The 13,057-nt window shown below is 37.6% G+C and overlaps 1 protein-coding gene across 3 annotated transcripts in view; it reads left to right on the forward strand.

Annotated features, from left to right (window-relative positions):
• The window catches only part of rtn1a (reticulon 1a), a 38,072-nt gene that overhangs the window by 23,657 nt on the left and 1,358 nt on the right, over nt 1–13,057 (forward strand). For 2 of the 3 annotated variants that reach the window (XM_052151059.1, XM_052151060.1), the window contains 4 exons: nt 7,538–7,745; nt 8,102–8,240; nt 10,302–10,371; nt 12,955–13,001. In XM_052151059.1, the coding sequence (XP_052007019.1) occupies nt 7,538–7,745; nt 8,102–8,240; nt 10,302–10,371; nt 12,955–13,001 (464 nt within the window). Of the gene's footprint in view, nt 1–4,585; nt 4,735–7,537; nt 7,746–8,101; nt 8,241–10,301; nt 10,372–12,954; nt 13,002–13,057 lie in introns of those variants that run through there. The other variant, XM_052151061.1, reaches the window with a different exon arrangement.

Consider the following 13,057-nt stretch of genomic DNA (forward strand, 5'->3'; position numbering starts at 1 on the left):
GCCCACACCAAAATATGTGATGACATATACCATGTTTCGTGACAATACACAAACACTTAGCGAAGATAAAGCCTCGCGTCCGTTTTGGCATGTAGAATGGTTTGGTCTATCATAATAAATCTCAAGAATGTTTTTGTCTATCATAATAAATCTCATAAGTGTCTCGAGATCTGACATGCAAAATTTTAAGCAAATCGGACATACAGTCTGGGAGGAGTTCGTAAAAACAATGTACACAACAAGGTAAAATATGAATGAATGAATGTTGCATTTTATATAGTGCTTTTCTGATACTACACTCAAAGTGCTTTACACAGTGAACAGGGGACTCTCCTCCAAGTGTAGCATCCACCTGGAGAATCCGACGGCAGCCATAGTGCGCCAGTAAGCTCACCACACATCAACTGTTGGTGGCGAGGAGAGAGTAGACTGATTCAGCCAATTAATGGAATATCGGCTGTCCCTCACATTCACGTAAATGCGCTCATACATGGGGGAATTCCGAAGTTTTAAGTAAGAGGGAAAACCCTCTTATACATTGCATGTAAATGGGAACACCACTTTCTGGTGTCCATGTAAACATTTTCATTTATGTTTCATTTAAATGTCAATTTGATATATAATAGTGCATTCAGAAAGTCCTTCATTTTTTTCACATTGTGCTAAAATGTTTTTGTTTTTTTTTCTCAAAAGAAAAAACTGAAATATCAGATTGACATAAGTATTCAGACCCTTAACTCAGTTGTTGAAGCACCTTTGGCAGCGATTACAGCCTCAAGTCTTTTTGGCTATGATGCGACAAGCTTTGCACACTTGGATTTGGAGATTTTCTGCCATTCTTTTCTGCAGATCCTCTCAAGCTCTGTCAGGTTGGATGGTGACCATTGGTTGACAGCCATTTTCAGGTCCCTCCAGAGACATTCGATTGGGTTCAAGTCCGGGCTCTGGCTGGGCCACTCAAGGACATTCACGTGTCACTCTTGTGTTGTCTTGGCTTTGTGCTTGGGGTCATTGTCCTGTTGGAAGGTGAACATTTGGCCCAGTCTGAGGTCCTGAGCGCTCTGGACCATGTTTTCATTAAGGATATTTCTGTGTTTTGCTGCATTCAGCTTTCCTTCAACCCAGACCAGTCCCCAGGGGAGGCTTCCGTCTGGCCACTGTGCCAGATAGATAAAGTCCAGATAGGTGGAGTGTTGCAGTGATGGTTGTCCTTCTGCAAGTTTCTCCCATCTCCACACATGATCTCTGGAGCTCAATCAGAGTGACCATCGGGTTCTTGGTCACCTCTCTTACCAAAGCCGTTCTCCACCGATTGCTTAGTTTGGCCAGGCAGCCAGCTCTAGTAAGAGTTGTTCCAAACTTCTTCCATTTAAGAATTATGGAGGCCATTGTGGTCTTGGGAAATTTAAGTGCTGCTCAAAAAGTTGTGTAGCCTTCCCCAGATCTGTGCCTCGACACAATCTTGTCTCTGAGCTCTGCAGGCTGTTCCTTTGACCCCATGGCTTGGTTTTTGCTCTGATACGCATTTTCAGCTGTGAGACCTTATATAGACAGGTCTGTGTGCTTATCCAAATCATGTACAATCAATTGAATTTGTGGTGGACTTCATTCAAAGTGTAGAAACATCTCAAAGATGATCCAGAGAAATGGGATGCACCTGAGCTAAATGTCAAGTGTCATAGCAAAGGGTCTGAATACTTATGTCAATGTGATATACAGGTGAAACTGAAAAATTAGAATATCGTGCAAAAGTTCATTAATTTCAGTAATTCAACTTAAAAGGTGAAACTAATATATTATGTAGACTCATTACAAGCAAAGTAAGATATTTCAAGCCTTTATTTGATATAATTTTGATGATTATGGCTTACAGCTTATGAAAACCCCAAATTCAGAATCTCAGAAAATTAGAATATTGTGAAAAGGTTCAGTATTGTAGGCTCAAAGTGTCACACTCTAATCAGCTAAGCTATCTCAGGGTTCCTGAGCCTTTAAATGGTCTCTCAGTCTGGTTCAGTTGAATTCACAATCATGGGGAAGACTGCTGACCTGACAGTTGTGCAGAAAACCATCATTGACACCCTCCACAAGGAGGGAAAGCCTCAAAAGGTAATTGCAAAAGAAGTTGGATGTTCTCAAAGTGCTGCATCAAAGCACATTAATAGAAAGTTAAGTGGAAGGGAAAAGTGTGGAAGAAAAAGGTGCACAAGCAGCAGGGATGACCGTAGCCTGGAGAGGATTGTCAGGAAAAGGCCATTCAAATGTGTGGGGGAGCTTCACAAGGACTGGACTGAGGCTGGAGTTACTGCATCAAGAGCCACCACACACAGACGGGTCCTGGACATGGGCTTCAAATGTCAAACGTCTTACCTGGGCTAAAGAAAATAAGAACTGGTCTGTTGCTCAATGGTCCAAAGTCCTCTTTTCTGATGAGAGCAAATTTTGCATCTCATTTGGAAACCAAGGTCCCAGAGTCTGGAGGAAGAATGGAGAGGCACACAATCCAAGATGCTTGAAGTCCAGTGTGAAGTTTCCACAGTCTGTGTTGGTTTGGGGAGCCATGTCATCGGCTGGTGTTGGTCCACTGTGCTTTATTAAGTCCAGAGTCAACGCAGCCGTCTACCGGGACATTTTAGAGCACTTCATGCTTCCTTCAGCAGACAAGCTTTATGGAGATGCTGACTTCATTTTCCAGCAGGACTTGGCACCTGCCCACACTGCCAAAAGTACCAAAACCTGGTTCAATGACCATGGTATTACTGTGCTTGATTGGCCAGCAAACTCGCCTGACTTGAACCCCATAGAGAATCTATGGGGCATTGCCAAGAGAAAGATGAGAGACATGAGACCAAACAATGCAGAAGAGCTGAAGGCTGCTATTGAAGCATCTTGGTCTTCCATAACACCTCAGCAGTGCCACAGGCTGATAGCATCCATGCCACGCCGCATTGAGGCAGTAATTAATGCAAAAGGGGCCCAAACCAAGTACTGAGTACATATGCATGATTATACTTTTCAGAGGGCCGACATTTCTGTATTTAAAATCCTTTTTTTTTTTATTGATTTCATGTAATATTCTAATTTTCTGAGATTCTGAATTTGGGGTTTTCATAAGCTGTAAGCCATAATCATCAAAATTATATCAAATAAAGGCTTGAAATATCTTACTTTGCTTGTAATGAGTCTATATAATATATTAGTTTCACCTTTTAAGTTGAATTACTGAAATTAATGAACTTTTGCACGATATTCTAATTTTTCGAGTTTCACCTGTATATATTTTTTTATTTCAAAGTTATCAAAAATTAGTTTTTTCTTTGTCATTATGGAGTATGGAGTGTAGATTTATGTGAATATGTTTTTTATAATTTAAAACATAAGCATAAGGCTGCTACATATCAAAATGTGAAAAAATTAAGGGGTCTGAATACTTTCTGAATGAACTGTGTGTGTGTGTGTGTGTGTGTGTGTGTGTGTGTGTGTGTGTGTGTGTGTGTGTGTGTGTGTATATATATATATATATATATATATATAATCATTCTTCCATTTAAAAGTGATTTACAGCATTGTAATTGCAGGGCCAGCTGTCACTGGAGCAATCTGTAGTCTTAAAAAGCAAAATAATAGAGCACCAGGATTGTAATCTCATTAACTCTCCAGTCACTGCCTGGGTCACCTATTTTTTTTTATTTTTATGTCAGCAGCCCAGATCATAAACCAATAAGCCATCACCAACCCTAATTAACACCTAAACTGGCACAATAATGTGACAGCATGCAGCAACAATGATGTGGCTACATTTAGAGTGATGACTGAGCCATTGCTAACTTGCCATCAGTTTCTCAAATACTATTGTTTTAACATAACTTGTATGTAATCTTTAATACAACATATTTTGTAAACCCTTTTGACTGATATCGGCTTACTGTCCCAATAAAGAAGATAAATAATACTTGGAAAAAGCTATCCGTTAGTATTCCCATTCATCTCAATGGCAGTTGCTTGTCACAATAACGCGGCCAGTCCTAAGCCCTTCACTAGCGTCTTTCCTGATCTGTGACAGGGGAAAAAAGAATGCTCCAAAAATGTGCACTGGCAAAACATCACTACAATTTTATGAAATATTTAGTTAGAATACATGGCTATATTTGAATGGCCGTCAGTGGAGAAAGATTATTTTTGGTCCCAGATGGTGAAGTTATGGCATCTACCATCAGGGGCTAGACTATGACCATGCTAACTAGACAAACCTTGACCCCTTGGCTTGGGCCTTCCCCATAGCCATTACCTAAGGAAGTGAAAGGCTGGGTATAATGTTGGCATGGCTACCATGCTGAATGTGGATCTCTGATGCTATAATTACCCTCCGACATTCTTATTTTAAGTTGGCCCCCTAAGCAATGTGTGTAAGGGAAACTGGAACTCTGTATCTATAGCAACTGCTGCTGCCCCTTTCTTTCTCCTCTCAGACACACACACACTCATCACATAGGACATATGAAAGGATTGTGTTTTTGCATGTATTTGCCTCGGTCTAGGCCATTTTTCACCTGGTATGCTTAAGCCTTTGTGTGTGTGTGTCCCATATTTGCCAATGGTAGTATGAGTCTGTCCCCCTCCCTCTTATTCTCTCTATCCCTTTCACTCTCTCTCCTTTTGTGTGCATTCCCACTCACTGTCTCTCTCTCTCTCTCTCTTTCTTTTTCTTGCTGTTTGCAGTCATGGGTGGTTCAGGTCAGTATCTCTCTCTCTCTGTTTTAGCATAAAAAAAATCAGAGATCTCTTGTAATGTTGGAGTTCATTTCAGATGTAACTGTTTCTGATCAGTTCTGTGCTCTTTAGAGTCTATTTGTGATTGATCAACCTGAAACAGTAATTCCGTACTACAGTCTAATGTCTATACTTCAGACTTATTAAATTAATGAAGCGATTTCACAGTTGTATGTGAGAAGGTGTGTGAATGCTGCTGTTTTTTTTAGTCTTGTGTTTAAAGGGACCCTTATGAGTTCAGACTGTATGATTTCTCAGATCAGGTGAGTTTATCACCACAGAAGGGTTTCTTTTACGTTTTTGCTGCTTTTTTGTGGGTTTATTATTGACTCCATCAGAATTATGAATAATTGATTGTGTATGTCATTTTGAAAGAGCTGATCAGTCTGTACTTGCTGCTGTCTTCATCCTGGATTTGGTTACAAGCAAAAATCCCAGATAAAAATGGCAGATATTTCTGCCCTCCTCTAAGCTCTGCCAGGCTAAATTTAGCACCATAGGACCAATGGGAGAATCACACAGGGGACTACAGATGTCATGCACACACCAGAGTGTGACAGACCAGCTTTAGCGAGAGTGTGTGTGAAGTGTGTGTGTACAGTTTTTCCAAAGCAACAACTGAAGGTGTTAAGATTCAGGTGCAAAATAAAAATACAACAGCTACAATAAGCTCTTGGTTGCTGCAGAGACTAAAAAGAAGATTCAGATTTCGGAATCTATTGGTTCTCATGGCAACAAGTGAACAATTCTACTTGTGTCATCTCCAGTATGTGTTAATTGGCCAAAGTTAGTGTACATGTTTTCTCTCCAACAGACAGAGCAGCAAGACTGCTACTATCTTGCACAGCTGTACTGTCTTAAATACCTGCATGAAACCTGTCCACCATCTCACACTTGCATTAAACCTATTTGGTATTGTTAGAGCTGTGACCTAGTGTTTTGCACACATGCTCAGACATATGGATCCGTGGTGCTCATGGGGTTAAACTCTTCTACCTATAATTTTAGTAAGTCTATAATTCTACCAATAAAGTAAATAAGTCAAATAAAATGTTTGGTATAAAAATATTGTAATTGAAAAGGACCTTTTATTCTAGGCAATGAGCATGCCTGCATGATCAGCTATGTTTAAAAAGCCAGCAATGTTTAAGATCATGTAAATGCTTTACACAGTTTTCCTTTATCAGGGTATGGTCGTAAATTGTTTTAGCATACACTGATCGGCACACATATATTTTTTTCTGTTACTTTGATTTCACTTTGTGTATGTAAACACCTTTACCGACCATATTGTGTCTATGTTTTTGGTGTCAAAAGCAAATTATAAGATGAATGTATGTCTCATTTAAAAATAAATAATTATTTAATTGTCTGATTTTATATATATATTTGACTTTTTGTAGTTATCTGCATATTGCTTGTAAACACACTCAGTGATTTGTTACAAAAGTATGCATTCTTATAGAATTGAGGGATAGTAAATGTGTTAGATTTTCTTGGAAGGATGGTGGTGTTGGTGAATCCATACAGCTTTTGATTCTGCTGTGGAAGTGTAAGGAAGCCATAATGTTTAATTTCGTTTCTGGGATCTTTGGAGAGTTTCAGTTTTAGGTTAGATATAAGAAGTTTCTCTTTGTGGAACATTTTGATTTATTTATCAACTGTTTGTTGAGTGAGAGACCAGGGCCTTGCTTTGGGTTATCTTGAGGTTTGTAAGATGTACGTCTGGTGGGATTGAGCCTTGATCTGGGCTCGTAACCATAAAGGTTGAAGGTTTTAACCCAGCAACGTGCAGTCCTTGAGTTGACACCTTTCTGCCTTTCTTTTTGAGCAAGACACTTAAGATGGTGAAATTCTATGGCGATGTCATGTGAAAGTCATGGAAATAAATTCCATTACCCAAGTCCTGTGACGAATAAATAAAGATTTAATTTAATTCTATTTGGTCTTACCTTACATCACTGTCACAACCAGATGAACATAGGCGGTGTCACCCCTGAGTCCTTACCAATGCCAGAATATCAGGAAACATTCCACTGTATGTTAAACTAAATCTGCAGTCTAAGAATGAGAAGGTCCTTCCATTACAATGGGCTAAAACCTACTCACAGCAAAATTAAATGTTTTAATGCATTTGGTATACCGAGGGCTCATGGCTCAGTGAATGTTTGTATGCACCAGCCATTATGTGACAACACTTCTGATCAAGAGGCTGTTAGTTTTGTCTTTTTTCCCAACACCAATAAATGACCCAGTACGTACAGTGTGCACACCCACAGATGGTTAGGTTTATATAATTTGACGGCAGGTGCTGAGAGATAGACAGGTGTGTAGATAGTCCCAAGGTTAGACTGTTCCTTCTGGAAATAGGTTTTACATGCACATGGGAATTCTTAATGTAATATTAATAGCCATTAGAAGCAATGATACTACAAATAATGGATGATTATACTATACATTATTATGTAACTAGATAGCTATCTGCATGACAAGATCACTAAACAGTAGTATGCTTAATGGTGCCTATAATTTGAGATGTCTATGTAAGTGGTTTGTTCCCATTGTTTTACAAAGCAGCATTCCTGAGTTAAAATAAACCAAGTGAAGAGAGGCTTACAAAATGTTAGCATGTGTGTTTGTGTGGACATGATACTGTAAATGTGACTGGTTGTGTGGATGTTGACGAACCAGGCACGTGCTGAAATGTTAGTGTAACAGTGGAATTGTTTAACCTTTTTTATACATTCTTTCACTCTTTTCTCTTCAGTGGTAGATCTGTTACACTGGCGGGATCTGAAGCAGTCTGGACTGGTGTTCGGCAGCATGTTGCTGCTGCTGTTCTCTTTAACCCAGTTCAGTGTGGTGAGCGTGGTAGCGTATCTCGCTCTGGCTGTCCTCTCTGCCACCATCAGCTTCCGAGTCTACAAATCAGTCCTGCAGGCAGTGCAGAAAACCGACGAGGGACATCCTTTCAAGTTTAGTCAAACCTTCCATTTGTATGAAAATGTATTCTACATTTGAGATGTAAACAGTGTTGGGAAGGCACTTTTGAAACTGTAGTTTCCTGTAGCTAATTGTTATTTAAAGGACTACAGTCAGAAAAAAAAAAGAAAAAAAAAAGAAACGCTACAAACAAAAAGTAGCTAAATTACATTAAATATATCGATGAACATTGATGCATTTTGTCATGCTACACTGCTACTAGGTGGGGAAATGTAGCTTGTTAGTGGAAAAGCTCTCAGGTTTCTGAAAAATGTGGTTTAATAAGACAAACAGTGTCTGAGTAATAAGGATTCATTTTATATTAACAGATAACTTTTCTATCTTTCAGGGCATATCTGGAGGTAGAGATCACTCTGTCAGCAGATCAGATCAGTAAGTATGTGGATAAAACTCAGCTGTATGTCAACACTACCATGAAGGAGCTTCGCAGGCTGTTCCTGGTTCAGGATCTAGTGGACTCCATAAAGGTAAAAACCAAGGCCAGCAATTTTAGCTGATGTGTTTGAAGAGCATTAACCCCATAACATTGGATTTCCAAAAATTATATTCCTACATTTTTAATCATATTATTGCCATTACAATTTGAGCAGAAAACAGTTCTCAGATAATCTTGAGATTTAAGGGTGCACTTTTTTCTGTTATTGGACTTAATACTTACAGCTATTTTTCAGCTACAAAGGGCTCTATTTTAAAAGCACTAGTGCTAAGTGCAGTGCTATCCATTCATAAGTCATAAGTTGTCTTGTGTAGCCAGACCTATGTCTTCAGCATAGGTCTAGGCTCTATAGCAGCTTCAATTGGCCAAGAACTGCCCATTTAGACAAGAAAAGCCATCTTTTCTTTTCATCATTGTTTAGCCCCATGTTAGGCAACCGATCACATTCAGTTTTGCGAGGTTATCGGCGATGAATCATACCATAATAAAAGAATGACATTGGGGGAAAAATAATTTATATAAATGGCATGCAAGTCTCTGCACATAAAACACATGGGAGAATAGCTGAAATGTGTAGGGAATATAAGTACAGCACAGAAAACCTCATTATAGAAAATTTCACAGATATAACCAAGTAAACAAAGCAGCAAATCCAGCTCTGCTCACAGATATCTGCTTCATTTTCTGCAAAATGCCTCTAAAAGAAACTGAATATGATTAGATTTCACAAACCTGGCAAACTTGGGCAAATTCTATGATTATTTCATCAAAATCGATTTATTAACGTGGAATCTTGTGAACACAACTTGGCTTCCAGGCGGACTGATAAATGTCCTGTGTGCATCTACTTGCATAAGTGCTGTTGAATGGCCGATCAGATTTACACCGAGTTTTCCAGTTTTGTGTGCTATGAGCATCAGCCGGTTAGAGAACGGACTGTAGGCCTTTCGTGTGAGGCTGAGAAGTCATAAATGCAAAGTCAATTGGCATGTACATTAAGTTTTTGGTATTTTCGTGCAAGCAAGCACTAAATCTAGGCGCAAGTGGGTTTGGCGAAATAGCACAAGCGAAGTGCTAATTTGCTGGGTCAAGTGCAATTTAATTTGGAGGTACTTTTCTGCATCCTATTATATAGTCTATTCCCTGTCAAGCACCAGTGATATAAACAAAGACAGCACATTCTTAAGAAATTGACTGTATGCAATGAATAGAACAAAAATATGGACTTAAGTTCTTTAGTGCATTAACTTTGTTGAATGTCAGGCATATTGCTATGACAGTGACATGCTCCATTTATATGCATGGAAAATATGGTTCGCGTCAGGATTTGGATGTATGCTCTGTTGACACAAATCATGGCTAGTATTAACAAGTATTGTAATCGAACACACTTCATTTCATTATTTTGAAAAATTTAATTTACTGAAGCCAAAATTAAACCAAAAATATTTCTAAATTTAAATTACACTTCAAACTAAACTAAAAATAAAGAAGGGATCAAAAAAATCTGAGAGAATATTTGATGTTCTGTATTTTCCCACTTTATCACCTCCCAGTGGAATCGCCAAACCACAAATGCAGGAACTGAGTTTGGACTTTGCGCTGAAAACAGACATGCGTTTTAAATGTCTTAGCGCAATGACCTATTTCTCACAAATTCATTAATATACAATACACCACCGTGTGCACGCATACACCCACTGATAGTGCAAACACTCTGACACTATTCTTTAGCGCTCTAACGAAAATTGGATAAGACATAGTGCACTGTCATTGCGCCTAGCGCTGCGCTTTGCGCACTCATGATAATAGAGCCCCAAATGTCATTATAGGAAAACCCTATTTGCAAGCATATTTATCACGATTAATTTATTCTGCAACCAGAAGCATCTGATAAATAGAGACTACAAATGTTGTAGTTGGTATGCATCTCATTATTTTTAAGTACCATTCATTTTGTTAGAAAATTAATTAGAAAACATACTAGTGCACCTTTTAAAGGTTTCAAATTGGTGTCAAGATAATCTGATAGTAATAACATGCACTAAACTATTTAAAAAAAAAAAAAAAAAAAAACTGTTTGTGTGTTCAGTTTGCAGTGTTGATGTGGTTGTTGACCTATGTGGGCGCTCTTTTTAATGGCCTGACCCTGCTGATTCTTGGTAAGAATACATACAAACACAGATAGTACACAATACACTTTCCACACTAACTGCTCTACTCCAGAAGGTAAAGGTAGCTGGTTCATGTTTTGTAGTATTAAATTACCCCATGAAGAGATACCATGAAATCATTTTCCAAGTGCAGTTTCTTTCCTTAGTTGAACTATTTCCTAGTAAAACAGTATGTGAACGTGGGACATATTGAAGAGCTAGTACTTTTTTTAATGTTTAGTTTGATATCAGCTGTGAAGCATGTTTTGCTACTTGCTAGTTCTTCACAGATGGTATTAGGTGGAGTGATGATCACATTCTATAGAGCATTTGATTGGACTACCTGTTTAGTGCAAGTTGTGTCATACATTTTTTTGTTTTGTTTTCCCAGAAGTAAAAGAGTGTCAATTTGGAAAGTGTATCTACTAAAGGTTAATTTTGTGAACTTTTGGGAGTGCACAAGCATACAAAAGGCTTCATAGCTAATAGCAGGGTTTGTAACGCTTCTTAAGAGTGAAATTAAATCACTTTAAACATCTTCAAGGTAACTTAATAATCTTTTTCAAGCACTTTGAAGCTTTAACTACAGTATTATTCGATTCTAAATGTTAATTTACAAAAATGCAATGATAAAAAAGTATCTTCTATGATTTCAAATATTGCCCAATCTATAAAAATGAAAGTTTCATGAATTCCTTTAAACCCACAGACATCTAAAATTGGAATCCTTAATATGATTACTACCAATGTCTTGCATTAACACAAAGATACAGTCGGAAACACTGGTTATCTAATAGGATGTGTTACCATGGGGGAAAACAAATCCTGGTTTCAGTAGCTACTTATTCATTGTCATATTAAACATCAAATAGATTTTGCTATTTTTTAGAGAAAGTGTGTTTGGTGTGTTTTTGCATTTTCACTCCAAAATGCAAAAATTCTACAAATGAAATTTGGTCCGAATCTATTTGAATAAAAGCTAAAAGAAAATGCTTTGAAAAAATATATATATATATATATATATTTTTTTAAATCAAGCTATTCAGTGACAAGATAAGAGAAGCATGTGGAACCTCACATCTGCAGCAGAAATGCATTTAGTGTGATGGGATTGATTTCCCCACACCAGTATAAGATGTGACTGCAATTATCAGACTGATTTGAAGAATAATATTTTATTATTAATGTTGAGTGATTTCAGCTGTTCTGACAGCTAAATAATGTAAGGGATAAATGTATATATCCAGGCTGGGGCACACATTCAACAAGGCCTTGAACATGTAGCTGCTTATCAAACTGGGTTTCTGCAAGTTTAAAATAATCAAGTTATGTACTCGTATATTTGTGTTTATCATATTAAAATGGGTAAAAACCAACATATCAATACATAGCAGATGAATAAACAACAATATTTACCAACAAATTAAACAAAATTATTTATTAATTTTGAAGAGATTTAATAAGCAAACTGTAATATATTGATGTACTACTAAAGGATAATTATTTAATATGTTAATTTAATTGTAGTACAACAGTAATATTTCTGTTGTAATTCCATTACATTCACACAGCATTTGTCCTATTAAACCCTCAAGCCATTTTTAACTGTAAACTGTAGGCATTTGTATTTCTTGTATAGTTTTTTTAAACATGCTCCTCATTTACAATGTGGTGAAATGCCACATCCTCCTCTTCTGCTCACCAGTGTCACATTATTACAAGAATATTTTGAATTACGTGAAATGATTTGCGTTCTCCGTGCACTTCTCCGAGTCTGTGCTTGGACTAATTTAATCCAGACTATAAGTACATTTATTTAATGAAATTGCAGCCTTTTGGGGGTTTAATAAATGTGATACTACATAATGATTGTAAAAAATTGAAGTTTTAATTAAATATTTGGCGTGGTGCTGATAAGTGCAAACATCCATTGACATTTTTTAGATGCATGATTTCCTTTTTGTTGATCGCTCCTCCGCATAGCGACATGTTATTTCTCTTCCAGCCAGCGGTTACTGAAACAGCACTCTGGCATGTTGATGGAACGTTGGTGCCAATTTACCATAGTGGAGATGTGCATTATTACAGTGTGGGCGACGTCAAAGCAAGATGCGAAGTTCCTGCGCTGACGAGACACCACAAACATAAAGACTGTATAACATATATTTAAAATTCAAAATAATTTTAGCTCATTTATAACGGTCAACAACCCAATGAAGAAAATTTAGCATTTTCAAGGAACATATTCAAAATTCAAGCATATTTCAAACCTCAAAAACCTGACCATGAAAATAAAGCATTTTCCAAAATTTCAAGGGTCTGTACGAACCCTGTACCAACTAAAAATTTACAACAAAACTCTGATGTTCTAAGAAGCATTCAGCAGTTTCTGTAGTGGCATGTGTTTGCATATCTCAAGTACACACTCAACAATTCCACATTAGGAGAACTGGTGATCTTATACACACTGTTCCAGGTCAGGGTGTTATAACCTTAAATAATTGTAATCAAAATGACATCATGCAGCATTCTGAAAGAGCAGCTCAGTCAGTGTCTGTGTACTGACCCCTCCTATTTCTCTCTTCTCTTTAGCGGTGGTGTCCATGTTCACCGTGCCAATCGTTTACGAGAAGTACCAGGTAAATGTTATCAGACACAATGATCATCAGAAAAACATTGCATACTTCTATGGTCT

The sequence above is a fragment of the Xyrauchen texanus genome, chromosome 20 (genome assembly GCF_025860055.1).
Source record: "Xyrauchen texanus isolate HMW12.3.18 chromosome 20, RBS_HiC_50CHRs, whole genome shotgun sequence".
Lineage (NCBI taxonomy): Eukaryota > Metazoa > Chordata > Actinopteri > Cypriniformes > Catostomidae > Xyrauchen > Xyrauchen texanus.